The 25,552-nt window shown below is 43.8% G+C and overlaps 1 protein-coding gene across 2 annotated transcripts in view; it reads right to left on the bottom strand.

Moving 5' to 3' along the window:
- ATP7A (ATPase copper transporting alpha) overlaps nucleotides 1-25,552 on the bottom strand; it is a 172,861-nt gene that overhangs the window by 146,704 nt on the left and 605 nt on the right. Inside the window, exon 2 of one of the 2 annotated variants that reach the window (XM_033945021.1) lies at nucleotides 13,962-14,071. The exons of the other annotated variant lie outside the window; for it this stretch is intronic. Within the exon in view, the coding sequence (XP_033800912.1) occupies nucleotides 13,962-13,964 (3 nt within the window). The 5' untranslated portion in view covers nucleotides 13,965-14,071. The remainder of the gene's footprint in view (nucleotides 1-13,961; nucleotides 14,072-25,552) is intronic. 2 annotated transcript variants of the gene reach the window in all.

Raw genomic sequence — 25,552 nt, 5'->3', positions numbered from 1 at the left:
TTACGGACCTCACAACTAATGGGTCTTCAAGATATCAACAATGGGTGGACGACATGTAAAAATATTTGAAAACGACAGATATTAGTGTCTAGCCCATAGTTTTTGGCCTCGCTGAGATGAATATTGACACTCACGATGCCGTTTAAGTACAAGTTGAGCTCCATACAGAGGGCCATTGGGATAAATAAATAGCCGAGTAATGCCGGGTGCTCTGCAGTGTACAAAAAACTCAGTAATATTAGACAGAGGGAATCAAGAGGCAACAAGATTAGGCAGGTGAATTCACACAATACAATTATTCTAACGGATTTGGCCAACAGCCCAGTGCAGCACTGTTGATACACTGAAAACACAGCTGGCTCTGGGAATCATAGACTAAGTTATAAAGCCCTGGCCAGCTGCACTGCCGGCTCACACAGCTGCGGAGGAGGGGGTAGAGGTGATGTCCTTTTATAAGAAAGTGGAAGAGTTAGACCTTACACTATAGTTTTATGGACTGAAATATTCCCTGTATCTAACTCCTTATCTTCTTTCTATTTTCTTTTTCACTAAACCCCTCCCCCCATCCTTTTACAAAACCGCAATAGCGGTTTTTAGCGCAGTCCAGCGCAATGAATGCTCTGCGCTACTCCCAACACTAAAGAGTTTCTATGAGCGTTGAGAGCAGTGTAGAGCATTCAGCGTACTGGCCTGCGCTAAAAACCGCGATTGTGGTTTTCTAAAAGGGCGGGGGGGGCGGGGTAAGAATACAACTGGCAGAATCTATATGGATTTTTAAGGTAAATAAATAACTGTGTTTCTCATCACTGTCAAGAAACGGTGTTTTAACCAGTAAGTGCTCTCTAGTAAACCACTGTTAATTTTTTCCAAGGCTGCTAATCAGCAATTAATAATTCAATTATGGTTAAAAATTGGTAAAATCCAACAGAATAATCCTGAAATTTATTGAACATAAGAAATGCCTCTGCTGGGTCAGACCTGAGGTCCATCGTGCCCAGAAGTCCGCTCACGCGGCGGCCCAACAGGTCCAGGACCTATGCAGTAATCCGCTATCTATACCCCTCTATCCCCTTTTCCAGCAGGAAACTGTCCAATCATTTCTTGAACCCCAGTACCGTACTCTGCCCTATTACGCTCTCTGGAAGCACATTCCAGGTGTCCACCACACGTTGGGTAAAGAAGAACTTCCTAGCATTCGTTTTGAATCTGTCCCCTTTCAAGTTTTCCAAGTGCCCTCTTGTTCTTTTATTATTCGAAAGTTTGAAGAATCTGTCCCTCTCTACTCTCTCTATGCCCTTCATGATCTTATAAGTTTCTATCATATCCCCTCTAAGTCTCCTCTTCTCCAGGGAAAAGATTTCCAGTTTCTCCAATCTTTCTCTATCTATCTTTCTTTCTCTCCCTTTCTCTCTCTCTCAATATTTCTGTGTCTCTCCCTTTCTCTCTCTCTTGCTTTCTATCTCTCTCTCTCTCTCTCTCTCTCTGTCTTCCTGTCCCTCTCTACTCTCTCTATGCCCTTCATGATCTTATAAGTCTCTATCATATTCTCTCTAAGACTCCTCTTCTCCAGGGAAAAGAGTCCCAGTTTCTCCAATGTTTCTCTATGTCTCTCTCTTTCTCTCTCTCTTGCTTTCTCTCTCTCTCTTTCTCTCTCTCTTGCTTTCTCTCTCTCTCTATTTTTATTTCTCTCTGTCTCCCTTTCTCTCTTTCTGTCCCTCTCTCCTCTCTCTATGCCCTTCATGATCTTGTAACTCTCTATCATATCCCCTCTAAGTCTCCTCTTCTCCAGGGAAAAGAGACCCAGTTTCTCCAATCTATCAGCGTATGAAAGGTTTTCCATCCTTTTTATCAGACGCGTCGCTCTCTTCTGAACCCTCTCGAGTAACGCCATATCCTTCTTAAGGTACGGCGACCAATATTGGACGCAGTACTCCAGGTGCGGACGCACCATCGCCCGATACAACGGCAGGATAACTTCTTTTGTTCTGGTTGTAATACCCTTCTTGATTATACCTAGCATTCTATTCGCTCTCTTAGCGGCCGCTGCGCACTGTGGGAAGTATCAGTACAACCTGAATGAAAGGGCAGATACACAGTACATCAGTCTGAAGAGTGATTTCCCACAGGGGCAGTTTTTTGTATCGGTGAAATCCTGTCAGGACTGTCAGACTGTGAGCTCACGAGGGACAGAGAAAGCACCCGCCTATCAGAGAAAGGCAGTAGAGCAAATCCATGACCCTTTCTATAAATCACTAACCCCCTCTCCCTTTTTACAAAGCCAAGCCAGCGGCTGCCACTGCGGTAACTGCCCCAAAGGGCTTCAGGGCTTTTGTCCCACGGCAGGCCCTAGCACAGCTTTGTAAAAGAGGGGGTAACTCTCATGGGCACAGATGGATCACAAATTTGTGGGCCTTTGGACCATCTAGCACACAGGGCTCCCCCTCCCCCTTCCCAGACACAACTGTCAAGTACATGGTTTTACTGTCCATCCATCACACAAAGAACATACTATACATGCAACTGTATTAATGTCATCCAAGTAAGCATATAACATTAAGTCATGTTTTAACAAAAAAAAAAAAAAAATCTGTATAACATCGAGGATGTAGCTCACTGGCTGTCATAATTAGTAATTGCTGTCTTACAGATTAATAGTAGGCCTATTGCTCAGGTAAACATAGGGACGTTTAACACTGCTGATTCTTTCTTCTTTTTCTTTCCAAAGTTTGTGCTTAGCAGCGCCACTTAAGATCAGTTTCAATAGACCTACTGGACGTTCCATCTTTTCACTCTGTGAAACTGAAGGGATAGAGGTCCTCTATTTTCTCTATAGTAGGGCCATAGTTATAGAATTTACTACCTTTACTCAGAGCAGAAAATAAAACTGCAAATATTTAAGAACATAAGAATTTGCCTCCGCTGGGTCAGACCAGAGGTCCATCCCGCCCAGCGGTCCGCTCCCGGGGCGGCCCCTCAGGCCTATCACCTGTGCAGTGGTCCCTGACTATTCCTATAACCTACCTCAACTGCTACCTGTACACTCAATCCCCTTATCCTCTAGGAACCTATCCAAACCTTCTTTGAAGCCCTGTAACGTGCTCTGGCTTATCACGGCCTCCGGAAGCGCGTTCCACGTGTCCACCACCCTCTGGGTAAAAAAGAACTTCCTAGCATTTGTTTTAAACCTGCCCCCTTTTAATTTCTCCGAGTGCCCCCTTGTACTTGTGGTTCCCCACAGTGTGAAGAATCTGCCCCTGACTACCTTTTCTATGCCCTTCAGGATTTTGAAGATTTCTATCATGTCTCCTCTAAGTCTCCGCTTTTCCAGGGAGAATAGCCCCAGCTTTTTCAATCTATCAGCATATGAGAAGTTTTCCATACCCTTTATCAGTTTAGTCGCCCTTTTCTGGACTCCCTCAAGTACTGCCATATCCTTCTTGAGGTACGGCGACCAGTACTGGACACAGTACTCCAGATGCGGGCGCACCATTGCACGATACAGTGGCATGATGACTTCCTTCGTCCTGGCAGTAATACCCTTCTTAATGATACCCAACATTTGGTTTGCTTTCCTTGAGGCCGTCGTGCATTGTGCTGACATCTTCAATGTTGTGTCTGCCATCACCCCCAGGTCTCTTTCAAGGTTACTTACCCCTAGCAGCGATCCCCCCATTTTGTAGCTGAACATCGGGTTCTTTTTCCCTACATGCATGACCTTGCATTTCTCTATGTTAAAGCTCATTTGCCACTTCTTTGCCCACTCTTCCAGTATCGTTAGGTCCCTTTGCAGGTCCTTGCATTCTTCCGCGGTTCTAACCTTGCTGCAGAGTTTGGTGTCATCCGCAAATTTTATAACCTCACATTTCGTTCCCGCCTCCAGGTCGTTAATAAATATATTGAACAGGAGTGGTTCCAGCAAGCCTTTGGGAAAAAAATGCAGGGTTTCTGTTTTGTTTTTGTTTTCCCCCCCTCCCCCCCAGATGTCCTTGATTCAGTTACTGCATTAATTTGATTTTAGAGGTCTTCATTCCCTCCCCCCCTTTTTTATCAAGCTGGTGGTGCATATTTTGTAGGTGGAGTGTACATGGGCTAGGCTTTGGCTGGGGCATGCATATAGTATGGCTGGGGATATAAATTAGAGAATTTTTTAATTTATATGCATTCTGGATAATATCTAGGTAAAGACATTTCTACTAGCTCTACTTTCCTTTCTAGAACAAGTATGAAACAGGTGCATACATATCCCGACTGCTCCGCTGTAGAATTATCTTCTGAAAACATTCCAAAAGAAACAGATTAAGACTAAGCTGTGTGAGCATGATAAGCTTTCCAAATACAGTGAGAAAAAGTGTTTTTGTTATAAAAAGGCATTATCCATGACTGTTCCAAAACCTGAGACTCTGTATGGTAGATTAAAGTTATCTTTTAAGCCAGTGGTTCCCAACCCTGTCTTGGAGGACCACCAGGCCAATCGGGTTTTCGGCCTAGTCCTAATGAATATGCACGGAGCAGATTTGCATGCCTGTCACGTCCATTATATGCAAATCTCTCTCATGCATATTCATTAGGGCTAGCCCGAAAACCCGATGGGCCTGGTGGTCCTCCAGGACAGGGTTGGGAACCACTGCTTTAAGCTATTTAAGCAATAAGAAGAGCTGGTGGAAACAAAGCTTGTATCTGAATTTTTAAAAAAGCTTAGGACAAGTATTACGCCTGGTGAAATTCTATGCTACTCCACAAAGTAAAATTTGCGCAGAATTCCCCGAGGTCTGCACAGAACTTGGTTATCGGGTCGCACTCTCTCTGAATCACTACCCGCAACAACTCTGGGCAGCCTAAATGGAATCGGCAGGTTTCTCTACCGGGCACCCCTGAGCTAGAGCGTTGAAGCTGTGCATTTCTATTTTATCCCCCCTTTTACAAAACTGGAGCGTTTTTCAGCGCCAGCCGTGGCGGTAGCAGCGCTGATGCTCAGAATTCTATGAACGTCAGAGTTGTTACCACCCTGGCTAAAATCCACACTACAGTTTTGTAAAAGGGGGAGGGGTTAGTTTGTGATGACATATTCCATACTAGGCGAAGGTATTTTCTGTGTTCGGAAGACATGGTTTTCGGTTAGGATTGACGGTGTAGGATTGATCTGTGCTGGTCTGGCTTGTTTAGTTTTTCAATGGGTGTATTGATGTTGTACTGCTCACCGCAGTATGTAAGATGCTGCCTTTTCCTAGGTACTCATGTGTGACATGTGGCTTGTTACTAAAAATCATGTTTTTCATACATATGGGGGGGGGGTGCCAAAAAATGATGGGCCCCGAGTGTCACATATGCTAGGTACGCCACTGTATGTAAAGATACCAGAAAGCTGGCGAAGCAAAAACTTTAAGTAAATTGTTATTCTTCTAAGTTTTGAGTATTTAACCCTCCCACAATCTCACGGGCACTCGTCCTCCGCGCCTGCTCATAAATTTGTGGAGTATGTAACTTGTTGCTCATGCATATTTTTTTTTGCACATACCTCATCAATCCTTAGAGGGAACATTGGTCTCACCCTCAGTGACGTCACTTCCTCTTTCTTTGGCAGGTCCGTGGTAGAGGGAAGCCTGCAGAGCTGGCAGCAGGCTGCCATTGACTGGAATAGGCGTCACTGAGGTAGTGGACTCAGGGGTGAGAGAGATGCTGGCTGGGAAAAGAGAACTGGTTCAGGGGGACAGAGAGAGCGTGAGATTCTGGCTGGGGATGTTGGGTGGGGCAGAGAGAGACGGATTCTGGCTTGGGGGAGGATAGGGGAGAGTGAGAGGGATGAGTGAGAGATGCAGACTTGAGGGAAGAGAGGCTGGCTCAGAGGTGGAAGATCCTGCACAGTGAGAGGCATAGAAACAGAGAAGATGTCCTAGATGGGGATTGAGCATAGAGACAGGAACAATGAAGCAATGCTGGGCATGAAGAGAGACAGACATCGATGGGGAGACATCACTGAGATGGGGGCATAGAAGGACTGCTAGACACAAGGACATTGCTTGAAAAAAGAGTGAATCTGACAGAAGGATGATGGATGCCGGGGAATGGAGAGGGACACAGAAAGGAGAAGCTCAGGATAGAGACAGGGGGGCACAGATACTGACCAGGACATATAGGGACAAAATGTAAAATGGATAGATGACCCTGGGAGAGACAGTTACAAAAAAAACCCCAAATAAGCCCCAAAATGCAAAAAAAGGACTGTGGGACCTAACTGAATTTTGCAGAATTTTTTGAAAATTTTATGCACAGAATTTGGATTTTTTTCTGTGTGTGTGTGTGTGCGCGCGCGCAGAATTTCACCAAGAGTAAATAAAGTATGTAGATCTCTAAGGGAGAGGTAGATTGTATGGATGGGCAAATTGGATAGGTCACATGATCTTTATCTGCTTTCAAAAAAGGTTCAAATAAGAGCAACTAAGATGATAAAGGGGATGGAACTCCCCTCGTATAAGGAAAGACTGATAAGGTTAGGGCTCTTCAGCTGAGGAGAGATATGATTGAAGTCTACAGAATCCTGAGTGGAGTAGAACGGGTACAAGTGGATCGATTTTTCACTCCGTCAAAAATGACAAAGACTAGGGGACACGCGATGAAGTTATAGGGAAATACTTTTAAAACCAAAAGGAGGAAATTTTTTTTTCACTCAAAGAATAGTTAAGCTCTGGAACGCATTGTCAGAAATTATGGTAAGAGCAGATAGCGCAGGTGGTTTTAAGAAAGGTTTGGACAAGTTCCTGGAGGGAAAGTCCACAGTCTGTTATCGAGAAGTACATGGGGAAGCCACTGCTTGCCCTGGATCGGTAGCATGGAATGTTGCTACTCTTTGGGGTTCTAGAATCTTGTTACTCTTTGGGATTCTGGAATCTTGCTAGTCTTTGGGGTTCTATATGGAATGTTGATACTCCTTGGGTTTTGGCCAGGTACTAGTGATCTAGATTAGCCACCGTGAGAATGGGCTACTGGGCTTGATGGACCATTAGTCTGACCCAGTAAGGTTATTCTTATGTTACATAATATATACTTGATATGTAACCGTTCGGTTTAAACGGGATAGAAATTTTTAAAATAAATAAATAAATGCATAGATGGGGAAACCAAACAGGCAACTGGAAAACTGAGTAAGACCACTATATGTATGGGACAGAGTGACTAAGGGTGAGAATGGTATCGATAGCAAATGCCTTAAGAACATAAGAACATAAGCAATGCCTCTCCTGGGTCAGACCTGAGGTCCATCATGCCCAGAAGTCCGCTCATGCAGTGGCCCAACAGGTCCAGGACCTGTGCAGTAATCTCTATCTATACCCTTCTATCCCCTTTTCCAGCAGGAAATTGTCCAATCCTTTCTTAAACCCCAGTACTGTACTCTGCCCTATTACACCCTCTGGAAGCGCATTCCAGGTGTTCACCACACGTTGGGTAAAGAAGAACTTCCTAGCATTCGTTCTGAATCTGTCCCCTTTCAACTTTTCCGAGTGCCCTCTTGTTCTTTTATTTTTCGAAAGTTTGAAGAATCTGTCCCTCTCTACTCTCTCTATCCCCTTCATGATCTTATAAATCTCTATCATATCCCCTCTAAGTCTCCTCTTCTCCAGGGAAAAGAGACCCAGTTTCTCCAATCTCTCAGCATATGAGAGGTTTTCCATCCCTTTTATCAGACGTGTCGCTCTCCTCTGAACCCTCTCGAGTAACGCCATATCCTTCTTAAGGTACGGTGACCAATATTGGACGCAGTATTCCAGATGTGGGCGCACCATCGCCCGATACAACGGCAGGATAACTTCTTTTGTCCTGGTTGTAATACCCTTCTTGATTATACCTAGCATTCTATTTGCTTTCTTAGCGGCCGCTGCACACTACTTGGGGGTAATGGTGGACATGACAATGAAGCCGACGGCTTCATTGTCGGCTTCATTGTCATGTCCACCATTACCCCCAAGTCCCTTTCTTGGGTACTCTCATTCAATAACATCCTTCCCATCATATAGTTGTACCTTGGGTTTCTGCTTCCCACATGCAATACTTTACATTTCTCAACGTTGAACTTCATCTGCCATCTCGCCGCCCATTTCCCCAGTTTGTTCAAGTCCCTTTGCAATTCTTCGCATTCCTCTTTAATTCCAGCTCCACTAAATATTTTTGTATCGTCCGCAAATTTTATTATCTCACACTTCGTCCCTGTTTCTAGATCATTTATGAATATATTAAGTAGCAGCGGCCCGAGCACCGAGCCCTGCGGAACACCACTCGTGACCCTCATCCAGTCCGAGTAGTGGCCCTTCACTCCTACCCTCTGTTTCCTACCTGCCAACCAGTTTCTGATCCATCTATGTACGTCTCCATCCACCCCATGATTCTTCAGTTTCCGGAGTAGACGTTTGTGAGGGACCTTGTCAAAGGCTTTTTGGAAATCAAGGTATATGATGTCTATGGGGTCTCCCCTGTCCATCCTTTTGTTAATTCCTTCGAAGAAGTGCAATAAGTTAGTTAGGCACGATCTCCCCCTGCAGAAACCATGTTGGCTTGTTTTCAGAAGTTCGTTTCTATCCAAATGTTCATCGATGTTTTCTTTTATCAGTGCTTCCGCCATTTTCCCCGGAACCGAGGTCAGACTCACCGGTCTGTAGTTTCCCGGGTCACCTCTTGATCCCTTTTTAAAGATGGGCGTGACGTTGGCTATCTTCCAATCCTCCAGGATCATGCCTGTTTTCAAGGATAGGTTGCAAATTTGCTGCAGTAGTTCAGCTATCTCCTCCTTTAATTCTTTCAAAACCCTTGGATGGATTCCATCCGGACCAGGGGATTTGTCAGTTTTAAGTTTTTCTATCTGCCTGTGTACATCATCAAGGCTCACTTCCATGGATGTTAATTTTTCTGCTTGATTTCCATTGAAGATTTGCTCAGGTTCCGGTATGTTGGTTGTGTCTTCGTTTGTAAATACAGACGAAAAGAACATGTTAAGTCTTTCCGCGATTTCTTTCTCCTCCTTCACCGCTCCCTTCCTGTCTCCTTCGTCCAGCGGTCCCACCTCCTCCCTAGCTGGCTGTTTCCCTTTAACATATCTGAAGAACGGTTTGAAATTTTGTGCCTCCCTGGCTAGCCTCTCTTCGTACTCTCTTTTGGCTTTTCGAACCACACTGTGACATTCTTTTTGATACTTCCTATGCTCTTTCCAGTTCTCCTCAGTTTTGTCCTTCTTCCATTTCCTGAATGAATTTTTCTTATTGGCTATCGCTTCCTTCACTATTTTAGTCATCCATACCGGGTCTTTTGTTCGACTCTTTTTGCACCCCTTTCTGAATCTCGGGATGTACAGATTTTGCGCCTCGCCCACCGTGTCCTTGAAAAAAGACCAGGCATGTTCTACCGTTTGCCATTTCTTGGAAGTGTTCCTAATTTTCTTCCTTACCATTTCCCTCATTGCTTCATAGTTTCCTTTCCTGAAGTTGAAAGTTGTCGCTATGGTTCTCTTTCCGTTCGGTATTCCTACTTCAACCTTGAACTTGATCATATTATGATCGCTATTTCCCAACGGTCCCACTACTTCCACTTCCTTTGCAGGTCCCATTAGCCCATTTAGGATTAGATCCAAAGTTGCATTTCCTCTCGTCGGTTCTCTAACAAGCTGCTCCTGAAGCAATCTTGTATAGCCTCCAGGAATTCTGTCTCCCTGGCGCATCTTGAGCTTCCAAGACTCCAGTCTATCCCGGGGTAGTTGAAGTCTCCCATAACAACCGTGTAACCTCTTTTGCATTCTCGCTTCATCTCGGCATCCATTTCTTTATCAATATCTCTGGTTTGCCCGGGTGGACGATAGTATAAGCCCATCTTTATTTCATGCCCTTTCCTCCCCGGTATTTTAACCCATAGCGATTCCAGTTAAGAGAAAAGAGAGAAAAATGAACATGGAAGTTCTTTTCTGTAGGTTCTCAGCCTTCCTTCTGTTGCAACATACCCGACAGATAACATTCATGTATGTGACACACCGAACACTGAACAAAGGGCTCCTTTTGCTAAGCGTGCTAGACGCTAACGCCTCCACTGAGCTGGCGTTAGCTTTTCCGCTTAGCACAGGGGTTAGTGCGTGCTAATCTGCAGCGCACGCTAAAAACGCCAGCGCAGCTTAGTAAAAGGAGCCTTAAGTTTAGTATGAATTTGTCTATTCCACAATAAAAAAAATTAATGCAACACATCAGCTCCAGATTTCTCACTTGTCATACAACAAAACAAATACATATTCAAATGGTGATGTCACCACCACAAAATCCCTCCACTGCCAGATGAAGCGACACAAAAACCTGTAAATACGCTACTCAGAAACTAAATAGCAACATTTTTGGTTTGGGCTGGCGGCAGAAGGGACCAATATAAGGATTTCAAGAACCTGACTCTCAAGATTCCTGTCTTCCCAGATTTCAGGCACTGATGGTTGTAAAGGAAACACAGGCTTGTAGTCTACACCAAATTTGTTGTGACATTGCACTAGGAGGTCCATACCTCTCGTATATATTTAATATCTATTATGAAAGTTGGGAAGCTTCATTATTCCATCCAAGACATCGTTTTAGTTCAGTTGCTGAATGGCTCGGGAACCGGCAGAAGAAAGCTCTTCCAGAGATGCAAAACGAGGTCCACGCATAGGTTGTTTCAACTTTGGAAAAGGTCAAAGTCTGGTGGACTCGTGTTTGGACCGTAGGGAGCGTCAGGTAAACACCTCCCAGCCGTATTCGCGTAGTTTTTCAATGACGACATTCCCTAAGTGCGGACAAGCGTTGTCGTGAAGAATGAGTGGCCCAGCCAAAAGCAACTGAGGTCGGGTTTTGTGCATTTTTCTGCACATTTTTTGCAAAAAAAATCACAATAATACACTGCTGTGATACTTCTTCCACATGGAACTTTGTCTGTGATGATGATGCCTTCATGATCATAAGCAAAAATCATCATTTGTTTATCTTTTGATTGAGCTCATTGAAATTTTTTTGGCCGTGGGGAAGATGGAGCTCTCCACTCGTCATTGAAAAACTACGAGAATACAGCTGGGAGGTTTGACCTCACGCTCCTTACAGTCCAGACATGAGTCCACCAGACTTCGACCTTTTTCCAAAGTTGAAACAACCTATGCGTGGACATCGTTTTGCATCTCTGGAAGAGCTTTCTTCCGCCGGTTCCCGAGCCATTCAGCAACTGAACTAAAACAATGTCTTGGATGGAATAATGAAGCTTCCCGGACGTTGGGACTCAATCATTGCAAAACAGGATTGTAAAGAAATACTTGAAAAAACATGTAAATTTTTTTAAAATAGTGTGCATTATTTATGAAATGACCCTCGTATAATCTTTAAGTCTAGCTCTGTTCACTTTCTTCTTTTCTGCACTCTGCTTTGTAACACCTGTGTTGAAGTTTGAAACATAGTGGGGGCCATCGGCATGTTCACAAAATACCAACTACAAAAGCTTTATTTCCAGAAGGAGAACTTCTAAACAAAAGAAATCATGTCACGTTGATTACCATCAACAGAGGCTAAATTGTTTTGCATTAAGTTATCTCCACAACCAAGGACAACCTTGGTAGCTCCCTGGCAGGTGTTGAACTCTGCCATGCTGAGGACCTGAGTTAGGTCTTCCACTCCATGAGTTTAATGAAATAAAAACAGACAAAATAAGTCACATAGAATATAAAGTGATAACTCCAAAAACTAGTAGTCCCAACAAAAAAGTTAAAACCTCCTTCCTCAGGCACTGACATCTTTTGCTCCCAACTGCCCAAAAATGTATTAAGGTAATCCAATAAAAATGGTAGCAGCAGATATTCTCGGGTTTATTTATTTATTCTGTTTTCATTTGATAAAACTTTAAAAGTGAACTAACTTGCACCCGACACTACTTTATTCCTCGATTTGGCAAACTTCTTTAAGCTGGTCAGGTATGTAGAATTCCAGCTCTCTCCTGAACAGGCAAGACAGCCGTCACCTAATCCTGGCTTACAACACAGCAGTAAGGCTTGAGGGGTTCAGCATTAACCCAATTATATTCTGTCCCAGTTAGAGTGCTGCACGGGAATGGGGACGACGGGAATCCCGTAGGACCTGCAGGGATCCCGCGGGTTCCCCCTTCGGGTCACGGGGATCACGTGGGGACGCCCCCTAGGGTCGCAGGGATCCCGTGAGGATGCCCCCTAGGGTCACGGGGATCCTGCGGGGTTCAATGCACTCGAGCCGCGAGACTCGTCTTCTTTTTCTTACCTGCCTTGTCGCAGCACACAGCCAACTGGAAGTCTTCTACGATGTCAGCGCTGACATTGGAGGGAGGGCTTAAGCGGCTATGTGCTGCGGCAGGGCAGGTAGGAAAAAGAAGACGAGCCTCGTGGCTCGAGCTCCATTTTGCTTGCAGATGAGGGCTGGGAGGCGGAACACAAAAGGGGGGAGGGAGAGCGTTTTTGGCACAAGGCATGAACTTGGGAAGAGAGGATGGAGGAAGGGAGGGAAAGAGGTGGGGGAGGGAGTGCGTTTTGGACACAAGGCATGAACTTGGGAAAGAGGATGGAGGAAGGGAGGGAAAGAGATGCTGAGGTGGGAGAGGGAGTGCGTTTTTGGACACAAGGCATGAACTTGGGAAAGAGAATGGAGGAAGGGAGGGAAAGAGATGCTGAGGTGGGGGAGGGAGTGCGTTTTTGGACACAAGGCATGAACTTGGGAGAGAGGATGGAGGAAGGGAGAGAAAGAGGTGGGGGAGGGAGTGCGTTTTTGGACACACAGCATGAACTTGGGAAAGAGGAAGTCCTCAGCTGACAGCTTGGGGGTTCTCCTCAGCTGAGTATTTATATTTTAGATTTACATTAGAGGCTCTGGTAGAAACCCGTTTACAAAGTATGTATTCTTCCCCATTAATATTTCCAAATTAATAAAGTCTCTTTGCTTATTTGTAAATGGGTCTCCACCAGAGCCTTTAATTAACTATTTCTGAAGTTTATAGGGACGGGTGGGGACAGAGGGAATTCCTCACGGGGACAGGTGGGGACGGAGGGAATTCCTCACGGGGACAGGTGGGGACGGAGGGAATTCCTCACGGGGACGGGTGGGATTTTGGCGGGGACGGGCACAACTCTCTAAGTCCCAGTCCTATTACACTGCTGAAAATCAAGTTGCTCACCGTCAGGCAGTCCAAAGGTAAAAGACGAAGAAAGATGTTGACATGAGCTATGGAAGGCATCCTGTCCCGAGATCCCTATGTCTCATAGGGGCTCCTTTTACGAAGTCGCAATAGCGGTTTAACGTGTGTAACAGCACACGCTAAACTGCTGGACGCGCTAGACGCTACCACCTCCACTTGAGCAGGTGGCAGTTTTTCGGCTAGCACGGGGGTTCGCACATGATTAAAAGTCGCGCACGCTAAAGCCGCTAACGCACCTTCGCAAAAAAGAGCCCATAGTTTCATAGTTTATTTAAATTTTGATTAAACACTTATCCAAAGATACAAAGCGTTGTACAAAGTAATTAAAAGTAGCTGGGAAACGAACATTTTTAAATTATTAGACATACACCAATTAAACAAACATGCTTATGACCTGAAAACAGTGGGAAAAAAGGGAAGAACTACAATTTCTTAGAAAGAATACATAAAAGGAAAATACAATAGGAGAAGGGAAAAGTTTAAAAAAAAGTGCAAAAGTAAGTATATGTGTAAAAAAAAATCAGCTACTGGCATCTTTTAAAAGCAAGCATTTTAGGCTGATTTTTAATTTTCTAACATGTACTTAATAAAGCTGCGACAAAAAGGACGGTGCTGTTTTAGGTCTATTCAGTAGAGTCAGAGATACTCATTTTTTTTTCTCAGAAGCACAAAAGGGGAAACCTCTACATCTGGCCCCATATATGTATCATTTCTTCTTGTAATAAATGGGAAAGAGCCAAGAATGAGACCTATAAATGCTGAAAACTCACCATGCCTGCAGCCAGACACTCACTTTCTGCTTATTTCACTTCCAGTCCTCTGGAGAGAGAGTGCTGCGCCACTGTGCTGGGCTTCTGGTGTTTAGTCCTTCCCTCACTTCCTGCAGACAGAAAAGTGGAACCCAGCTGCTAAGTGCCTCCTTTCTTCCTGCAACGAAAGGAAGGTGATGCTGACCTAGCACTGCCCTCTAGTGTTCAGGTTGTGAACTGGTCATACGTTGCAACTGGTGCGTGTAAACGTGTGAGCTATAGCAGAGATGCCAATGTGTTGCAACGTCTGACCAGTTTACAATTGTCCCCTGAGAAAGGCGACTGAGTTGCCAAAACTTGGATCCTAGTCGGGACTTTGTTTGTTCTGCATTTTAAGGATTCATCAATGAACTTTTGTATAAACTTTCAATAAAGCCATTGTGACTGTAGGATGAAATTGACATCTCCTGTGCCTCTTTGGTTTTTGTTCTGTTTTACTCCGAAGCTTGGCACCTTCTTTCCTTTATTTTTTTCCAACGTGTCCAGCCATCTGATTGCAGGTCGCCCTCTTTGCCTGGTTCCTTCGATCTTCCCAAACACGATGTCCTTCTCCAGTGATCTATCTCTTCTGATGGTGTGACCAAAATAAGATAGTCGTAACTTCATTATTTGGGCTTCAAATGACATAACATTATTTCATTTATTTTATTTTTATTTATTGTTTTCTCGGGTACTTTAGCTAGATTGTGAGCCTTCGGGACAGCTAGGGAAATCCAAAGTACCGTTTTTATTTATTTTAATGTATCTTTAATCTATCTTCATTGTAAACCGCTTTGAACCTCACGGTATAGCGGTATATAAGAAATCAAATCAAATTAAGTCAAATAACCAGTTTGATCTCTTCCAAAATCGATTTGTTAGTTCTTCTGGCAGTCCATGGCATGCAATAAATCCTTCTCCAGCACCAAAGCTCAAATTTGGCGATCTTCTTTCTGTAGTGTCAGTTAGCTTAGCAGGGTTTTAAAAAAAAGTATGGATAGCTTCCAAAAAGGGAAGTCCATATGCCATTATTGAGATGGTTTGGGAAAATCCAATGCTTATTCCTAGGATAAGCAGCATAAAATCTGTTTTACTCCATGGGATCTTGACAGGTACCTGTGACCTGGGTTAGCCACTGTTGTAAACAGGTTACTGGGCTTGAAGGACCTTTGGTCTGTCCCAATATGACAATTCTTATGCTCTTCTCTTGGCCGTCCCTTTTCCAAGTTGAAGAGCCCTAACTTCTTTAGTCTTTCTTCATACGAGAGGAGTTCCACCAATTTATCACCTTGGTCGCTTTTCTTTGAACCTTTTCTAATTCCACTATACCGAAACCAGAATGGAACGCAATGCTCAAGGTGAGGTCACACCACGGCGTGATACATTTATTCATTCAATTTTCTATACTGTTCTCCCAGGGGAACTCAGAATGGTTTACATGAATTTATTCAGGTACTCAAGCATTTTCCCTGTCTGTACCGGTGGGCTCACAATCTATCTAATGTACCTGGGGCAATGGGGGGATTAAGTGACTTGCCCAGGGTCACAAGCAACAGTGTGGGTTTGAACCCACACCCCTAGGGTGCTGAGGCTGTAGCTTTAACCACTGCACCACTCTAGAAATCAAAATGTACTGAAAGTGAGCCAAGTATAGGACAATTAAGCCATTGTGACATCACTGACAAGGGTGGCTCTTATTGGTGGAATAAGGCATTATTATGTCACAATAGCAGCCCTAGTTATCAGAGGCTGAAACTTGTCATACTATTTATTTATTCAGTTTTCTCTACTATTCTCCCAGGGGAGCTCAGAACGGTTTACATGAATTTAATCAGGTACTCAAGCATTTTTCCCTGTTTGTCCCGGCGGGCTCACAATCTATCTAATGTACCTGGGGGGATTAAGTGACTTGCTCAGGGTCACAAGGAGCAGCGTGAGTTTGAACCCACAACCTCAGGGGGCTGAGGCTGTAGCTTTAACCCCTGTACCACACTCTCCCCCTACAGAGGCATAATATTCTTGGTCTTATTTACCATTGTTTTCCTAATCCTAGCATCCTGCCACTGCACAGCGAGCACAAGATTTCAGTGTACTATCAACAATGACACCTAGATCTTTTCTTCGGTGCGGACTCCTAGGGTGGACCCTAGCATCAGATAACTATGATCTGGATTATTCTTCCCAATGTGCATTACTTTGCATTGGTTCACTTTAAATTTTCAAATCCAGAACACCAGGGCAGGGGGAGGGATTCCCTCAGGCAACTTTCCGCCATAACAATTACAGTACAAAGGAACATAACTTTTTATTTCAGCATGTTTTAGTTTGAAACAATTTTTATTGATGACAAAACAGAGCCAACAAGCAAAACAGAGAAGCAAATCAATACAGATCAGGAAACACAGGAGAAAATGATCAACCCAGAAGTCATCCAGGTTTCACTAAGTCCACCCCCAACCCCTCCCCCCCAAACAAATAGCAACACGTCCCTGGAGAAACCAAGAAAAGCCACAAGGTACTTACACTCTTAGCACCTCATGACAAACCAAAGCCCATAAACCCCACCTTCCCCCCAACCCCAAACTAACCTACCCCAGGTGGATGTGCACTCAGTTGCAGTTTGTTCAGAATGCGACTCCGGGCTCTCGAAGGCTAAACCTGCAAATAGCGAGACCAAATCTGCACAAAATTATAGCTTTTCCCACAAGAATAGGATGCCATAAGCGCTTCCCAACCCATCAACCCAATACCAAACCGTGGGCGCCTCCCCCGAAGTCCATTGGGTTAGGATACATTTCTTCCCCAATATAAAACATTTACCCAGGAACTTCCATTCGGAAGAACCAAGCATAGACCACGCAGAAAACTGAGAAAATAAGATAGGAATGGCAGCCACCGAAAGTGGCGTCTGTAATAGCCTCCGCCAAAAGGAGGCCAAAGCGCACCAAAAGTCCTGAATACAAGTACAAGACCAGAGCCTATGGAAATAAGAGTTCCCAACAACAGAGCATTTTTGGCATAATTGGATCTCCACACAGACCATATAATAAGCCTGACTTTAGGAGGCGTAGGCTGTCAACAAGGTTCGATAGTGACATTCCCAAAGCTCTGCACTGTACACTAGCCCAGGCGTCCCCTTAAGGGCACAAAGAAACAGATCAGCTGACAATACATGGCCCAGATCCCTCAGCCACAACAGTAAAATAGCAGAGAAATCAGGGAGGTGTCCGCAAACCAGTCAACTGCTTCTACCGAGGGCTCCCCCTCCGCCTCCAAAAATGAGAGAAACTGATCCCCGAAGGTCACCGACAAAGAGCCTGGGGGAAGAGACCCCACATAATGGCTCAGCTGACACCGGGCAAAAGAAAGTCCCAAGGGCGGCACCCCACGTTGCAACAAGGGTGCAGAAAGAAGCGTGCCACTCGCTCAAAACATGCTGGAACTGTCTCATCCCCCCCCCCCCCCCGGTCCTCCACTTATTTCATCATGTTTTAAAAGTACATTATTTAAGTTGGTTAGCAGAAAATACAATAAGAGCACTGACAGAATTTTTTTAAAAAAACACTAACCCAACCTTTGAAAACCTAGTACTGCAAATATGATATCATTTTTGGTAAGCTGGTAGGGAGGGGGATAACTGGGTTTAGATCAGGGGTCTCAATGTCCCTCCTTGAGGGCTGCAATCCAGTCGGGTTTTCAGGATTTCCCCAATGAATATGCATGAGATCTATGTGCATGCACTGCTTTCAATGAATCACTAGGCAATCTACTACTGAATATGAAAGAAGAATATTCGTATATACTCTCAGACACAATAGGACGTAATCCCACTGCTAACAATACTTCTTTCAGAGATGCTTACGTAATTATGTTTAGGGTCCTCAGAGGGCCACCACACACTCAAATCATTTCATTGTGTGGGGCTTTATGCTCCCATTCGTCACTGGGCCCATATTCCTTACTTTAACTTTTTAGGGTAATTTTAAATAGAAATACTAAAAGTACTTAGCTTTAGGTTGAACGTTAGTCGGGGGGGTAGAAATATCCGCCAACATGTTTCGCCCATACAACTCAGGGCTTATCGGGGGACGAAGGTCATCAACCCCTGAGGACACAGAACACCAGGTCCAGGAACAGAGGACGCGGTCAGGCGAGAGGCAGAGGAGCAAAAACCAAACCACCTCCCTAGTCACTAATCTCTCCCCCTCGACTATATTAACACCCAGCCAAATGGAAGTCTTGCAACTTGGACTTGGTTATGTGATTCAGACCAAACCAGACTTTTTCCAATTAAAAATAGCGTTTCACAAGTTCATCAGGAAATTGAGTCTCAAAATATTTTTTCAATCTACAACAGAGACCTTCACAGATACAGACTCTTCAATCATTAAAAAGGAATCCAAATGGGTTCCTCCTGGAACAATGGACCCTATTCTGACCACTTTTAAGGATCTGGTGTTGGAAGGTATCACCAAATTTGAAAAATCATCTAAGTCTTCGAAAAACCAATATAATCTATCCTATCAACAACACCTAGCGATTTGTCAACTTAGAGACATGGATCAGATTGTGATCACGAAAGCCGACAAGGGGGGCTCGATAGTAATTCAGGACATTCAATACTATCAAGCGGAAGCAGAACGACAACTTAATGATGCGGTGGCGTATAATAAGCTATCTGAAAATCCAACGGGTTCACTCATGAAAGAGATTTTCACTTTTATTACCCAACATTATGAAATGCAGCATATAACTCTTAAAGAATATCAATTCCTGTTGGAAAGACATCCGAGGACTCCCTCCATTCGCTTTGTTCCTAAAATACATAAAAAACTTGAAAACCCCCCTGGTAGGCCTATAGTCAACACCAGAAATAGTTTGCTTGAACCTTTGTCCAAATTTTTGGACGTTTTTCTTAGGGAAGAAGCTGTCAAAGTTGTCTCTTATCTTAAAGACTCCTCCCATCTACTAAGAATTCTTCAGGAGAGTAGAGTATCTGAAGGAGAAATTTTTCTGGCCACTCTCGATGTGGTATCACTTTATACAAAAATACCACAGGATGAGGCTTTAATGATTATCGAGGGGATAATGAATAATAGAGTTAAACATCTTAGAATACCTAACTCTTTTCTGAACCAATTAGCTAAATGGGTTTTAAAAAATAGTTTTTTCCAATATAATGGTCTCTTTTTCCAACAGGTAGAGGGGGTGGCTATGGGGGCCACTTTGGCCCCTTCTATAGCCACCCTTTACATGGCTAAATTTGAGGTAGAATATATATACCCCTCGGAACCCTTCAAACGCATTCCCTTATGGAAACGCTATTTGGACGACATCTTCTTTTTATGGGAGGGTACAGAGACAAGTTTGCAAGATTTCTTTGCTTGGATCAATACTAAAAACCCTAATTTGCAGTTTATTCCACACTATAGTACTGATAAGATCGAATTTTTGGATATACTAATAAGTAGACAACATCTGAAATTTGAAACCACCCTATATAGAAAGGAGGTGGCTCGCAACACTCTACTACACTTTGACAGCTATCATCCCTTTCATCTCAAGTTTAGCCTTCCCATTAGCCAATATCTTAGAGCTAGGAGAGTTTGCTCCACATTGCTGGAGTTTAAAAAAACAGCCAAGGACTTAGAGGGACGGTTCCTTGAGCGGGGGTACCCTAAAAGATTGGTTAAACAGGCCTACTGTAGGGCTCGTTATGCACAAAGGGAACTGCTCCTCATGGATAATCCTAAGACACAGGAAGAGGGACGAATTGTCTGTGTCCTTCCGTACTCAAGAGCGTCAGGGATACTGATTTCGTACATTAAACAATATTGGCATATATTAAATCTTCATCAATGTTTTATGGAACTTCCCCTGTTTGCATACCGTAGAGGTAAAACCATAGGTCACGCCCTGCGGAAACTCGAAAACCATTATGATAATAAGAAAGTGTTTAAACACACTAGATATCATCAGTGTCAATGGTGTGAATCCACGTTTGAAGGGCCCCAATGGAGAGACCCCCAACTAGGATATATGGTAAAATCTAGGTCTGACACTACTTGCAAAACTAAGAGGGTCGTATACGTAATTGTGTGCCCATGTAACCTTGTATACGTGGGACGCACTAAAAGAGCCATTAGCATGCGGTTAAACGAGCATAAATCTCGTATTAACACTGGTACGATGCAAGCCCCCATAGTCCAACATTGGCTGGATAAAGGACACGGAATTGAACACATTAAATGGAGGATTATAGATCATATATCTGAGACAGATTTAGAAGGAGATTGGGAGGGTAGGCTGAATCATATTGAACAACGATGGATTTATCGTCTTAATACAGTGGTACCATGGGGACTTAATAATGAGTTGGAATGGGCTTCCTTAATATGATGAGTGCCCCTGGGGGTTTTTCTGTTTATCATCCACTATTATATTCATTAGAACATAGATATAACTGATTGGAATGACCCGAGTACGACGTCAGTCCTCAACGTCTCTATGGTTGAGACGCTGACGTCTGGCTCACGTATAAATCAGCTGACACTGAATAAGTCCGCCATTACGCTAGCGACGTGATGGTGGCAGTAAAAAGATTACTAAAGATAACGAACGGTAAGAGTTTGGACTTATATTTAATTGACTATAGGCTTTATGGTATATTCGATACTTAGGTTTGTACCTTTTTTTATCTATTTAGAGTGAGTCTTGATAAAGCCCTGAGTTGTATGGGCGAAACATGTTGGCAGATATTTCTACCCCCCCCGACTAACGTTCAACCTAAAGCTAAGTACTTTTAGTATTTCTATTTAAAATTACCCTAAAAAGTTAAAGTAAGGAATATGGGCCCAGTGACGAATGGGAGCATAAAGCCCCACACAATGAAATGATTTGAGTGTGTGGTGGCCCTCTGAGGACCCTAAACATAATTACGTAAGCATCTCTGAAAGAAGTATTGTTAGCAGTGGGATTACGTCCTATTGTGTCTGAGAGTGCACTGCTTTCAATGCATATTCATTGGGGGATCCTGAAAACCCGACTGGATTGCGGCCCTCAAGGAGGGACTTTGAGATCCCTGGTAGATGATCCTGGGAGGTTACAAGAGTAACAGCCTCCTGTATAACACTGCTACTCTTCTTCTTCCTTTAATAGAGTTGAGATGCAGGGATGGGGATGTCGGGTGTGGGGGTTATTGGGTTAGGAGTCCGATATTGGTATCTTTCTTTTGGCGAGTCATACTCTCCTGTCTCTGATATGTTTTGGGCTTTGCAGTCCTCATCTGCATTTTTGCTTCTGAGCGCATAATAGATACAGCTGTGTTATAGGTAGGATCGTGGGGATTATGCTTTTTTGATAGCTGAACCGCCTTGTGATACCTGCAATATTCTCTCATACCACTGATATGTTTTGTCTATTTTGTTATGTAAGTTTAAGACATGAGACACTGTATTGTTTCCATGTTGTTTATTATTTTTGAATAAACACAGGCAAAAAGGAAGCAAACAAAGACAGCACCTGTCTTTATCTTACTAATACAACAGCAAACCAACACTAAAAAGCATCCCTCCCCACCACAGGGGCATCAACAACACTGCAAACTCTCATCTAAACCCCCTCTCTCCCCCAGCCTGCCACACTTAAACCGCATGAGCCTCAAACCTCCCCTTCACCTAATACACATTGTATACTATTCTGTTTAATAACAGACTGCGTCCTCTAGGACAGTGTTCTTCAACCACCGGTCCATGGACCAGTGACGGTCCACAGAAATTTCCTGCCGGTCCACAGGGCCAGCACGTGCATCAGGCCCAAAACAGTGTACTTCAACCGCCGATCCACGGTGCGATCGATGCGGCGTTATCTTCGAGCCAGCTCCCTCTTCCTCACTGATTCAGTGCACAAAGCCACGGGCAGTGGCTCCTATGGGCATCCTGCGCCTGAATCGGAACCCTTCTCTCTGACGTTGCAACGTCAGAGGGAAGGCTTCCAGATGAGGCACGGGACGTGCAATTAATACTATTATGGAGGCGGGGTCTGGGGTGGAGAATGGGTAGAGATGGGCGGGGTCTGGCCCACAACTTAGCCCAGTGTTCTACAACCACCGGTCCACGGACCGATGCCGGTCCACAGAATAATTCTTTTATTTCTGCCGGTCCATAGGTGTAAAAAGGTTGAAAAACAGTGCACAAGGAGGCAAAGATTGCAGATAGGGGTCCCAGGTTTGCAGGAATAAGAGGTTTTGTTTCTGGGTCCCCCTGGCACTCCAGCTCACCAACTGATGTAACAAATTAAGCCAATGCCAGAACATGGGAGAGTCCGCAATTGTCCATTGCTGCGAAATACATTTCTGAGCAATCAGACACATTTTACGGCACATTAGGCAGTGTCTGCTATACATAGGGATGTACGCCATGGGTATGTCCAACATGAGCTGGAGTGCCAAGCCCTGAATAGACCTGCCCATATAGGTTATCACTCGCATCCAAACCTGCTTGATTTTAGGACAGGTCCAAAAGGCATGCCCAAAGGAGTTCTCCATCAAACCACACTTAAGACACTATAACACAATTGCTTCTGTGTAAAATAGGCTCGCAGCAGAGTCAAGCACTCTACGTCAGACAGGCCGTTTTTTTATCTTACTCTATTTATTGTTTTTTTACCCAGTGGTGATTTTCTTAAAATCAAAATGAGAGGGAAGGGCTAATCTAATCTAATCTTTGATTTTTTATACCAATTCATCCCAACAGGAGGGCTCGACTCGGTTAACAAAATATTAATAAAATTATACAGGAGATTAGAACGGAAACTATTTCTTTTAGGCCAGAATGTTATCTTTTATGATTGATTATTTGAAAAAGAAGGATCAGTTAACGTGCCATTCTCTATGGAAGATTTGAATGCATAAGTTGCAGGAAAGGATGTGGTCTGAGAGACTACTTATAATCGGAGAATAGAGCACCAAGCTCAGAATCACTCAAGATTGTGGATGCACTTCCTATGTTAATAAGCAGGAATATATCTAATCAGGAAAGTACACTAGCACAATTAATATTGAAAATCTACAGGGTCACAGTTCACTCCTTATCTGACTTGTGAGATTCTGATTAGAGAATGACACGGTGACAAAATTCATCACCGTCCTCGCGGATAACCACGGGAAACCATCTTCATGTCATTCTTTAAGGAGAGAGGGAAGAATCAGAGTATGAATGGCCACAACCACTGACCCACAAGCTTTGCTTTGAAGAATGCTGGTGTAGAAGGACTGAAGTTGAAACAGACACTACAGAATGACAGTCTCTGGTATCCAGAGCAGATATTGTGATGTCATAATGCCTCATTCCACCAGTGCCTAAGAGCCAATCACATCAGTGATGTCACAATGGCTTCATTATCCTTGGCTCACGTAAGAATCAGAGTATGAATGGCCACAACCACTGACCCGCAAGCTTTGCTTTGAAGAATGCTGGTGTAGAAGGACCGAGGTTGAAACAGACACTACAGAATGACAGTCTCTGGTATCCAGAGCAGATATTGTGATGTCATAATGCCTCATTCCACCAGTGCCTAAGAGCCAATCACATCAGTGATGTCACAATGGCTTCATTATCCTTGGCTCCCATAAGAATCAGAGTATGAATGGCCACAACCACTGACCCTCAAGCTTTGCGTTGAAGAATGGTGGGGTAGAAGGAGTGAGGTTGAAACAGATACTACAGAATGACAGTCTCTGGTATCCAGAGCAGATATTGTGATGTCATAATGCCTCATTCCACCAGTGCCTAAGAACCAATCACATCAGTGATGTCACAATGGCTTCATTATCCTTGGCTCACATAAGAATCATAGTATGAATGGGCTCAGCCACTGACCCTCGAGCTTTGCTTTGGAGAATGCTGGTGTAGAAGGACTGAGGTTGAGACAGACACTACAGAATGACAGTCTCTGGTATCCAGAGCAGATATTGTGATGTCATAATGCCTCATTCCACCAGTGCCTAAGAGCCAATCACATCAGTGATGTCACAATGGCTTCATTATCCTTGGCTCCCATAAGAATCAGAGTATGAATGGCCACAACCACTGACCCTCAAGCTTTGCGTTGAAGAATGGTGGGGTAGAAGGAGTGAGGTTGAAACAGATACTACAGAATGACAGTCTCTGGTATCCAGAGCAGATATTGTGATGTCATAATGCCTCATTCCACCAGTGCCTAAGAGCCAATCACATCAGTGATGTCACAATGGCTTCATTATCCTTGGCTCCTATAAGAATCAGAGTATGAATGGCCACAACCACTGACCCGCAAGCTTTGCTTTGAAGAATGCTGGTGTAGAAGGACCGAGGTTGAAACAGACACAAAAAAAATGACATGGGATTATTTCCCGCGTTTATCTGCGGGGACGGGAACGGTAATGGTAATGAATTTTGTCACCGTGTCATTCTCTAATTCTGATTAGAACGGTTACTTAGGCTGGAGCTTCCTGAAAGGTAGTCATGAATGAACCTACCCTTGAAAGATTTGATTTCTGTCGCTTTCAGTTGATCTAAAACAAGATGTGGTTATAAATGCTAGGACACTGACTTTAGTTGAGAATTTTTGATTAGTTGATGGTTTTAGAAACTACTTTATAACACTCCACTGCAGAGAGGATTTGAAAGAAAAAAAAAAAGCTCATAGCCAATTGAGCAGGTTTATTTTTCTTAAATTATGCACTATGAAGACTATTTTCAAAACCTAAATGTACCCTCTATCCCTGCTGACTGGAGTCAATGGAATCTGCAAATACCTCAGTGTCACCACAAGATCCAGGAAGAAGTGACCTAGTGGTTAGAGCTACAGCCTCAGCACCATGAGATTGTGGATTCAATCCCAATGCTGCTCCTTGTGACTCTGGGCAAGTCACCCAATCCTCTGTTGCCCCAGGTAGGTTAGATAGATTATAAGCATGCCAGGACACATAGGGAAAAATGCTTGAGTACCTGAATGTAAACTGCTTAGACAACCTCCATTGATAGGCGATATATAAATAACTTAAATAGATAAACAGATCTAGCAAGAAGTAAGGAATAGCCATCTAACTCACCATCTATAACCTGAAACATGAGAGGAATCTGCAGCTTTAAAGGATGCAATGACTCAAGCCATATCCAGAACCTACTTACACCAATCTCCATTGTAGTAGCCAAATGAAAAGTGGCTTAATCAACTGGGAATCCTTCAGAAGTATGAGAGAGAAACAACAAACTTGCCTTCAGGTTTGCTCGTCTTGGATCCCTTATTTCTAAAGCAGCAACAAACTACTGTACATTTTCTTTTGTATACTGCCGGGCTGCAGCATTACTTGAGATCATGAAACTGGTTTGGTTTTGTAACGATTCGTGTTTCGTTTTGGTTTTAGAACTGACCTGAAGGGAGCTAATGATAACCACAGGAGCCAACTTTTCCCAAAATGATTGGTGGCGCTAAACCGAATAGACACCATCAATGGGTTTACTCAATATTGGGGGTGCTCCAACACTCACAGAGCTGTCCCCTATGATACAAACCTCAGTAACACCAGGAAA

This window comes from Geotrypetes seraphini, chromosome 5 (assembly GCF_902459505.1).
Source record: "Geotrypetes seraphini chromosome 5, aGeoSer1.1, whole genome shotgun sequence".
NCBI classification, from domain to species: domain Eukaryota; kingdom Metazoa; phylum Chordata; class Amphibia; order Gymnophiona; family Dermophiidae; genus Geotrypetes; species Geotrypetes seraphini.
The sequence above is the reverse complement of the archived record's forward strand: the minus strand, read 5'-3'. Positions and strand labels throughout refer to the sequence as shown.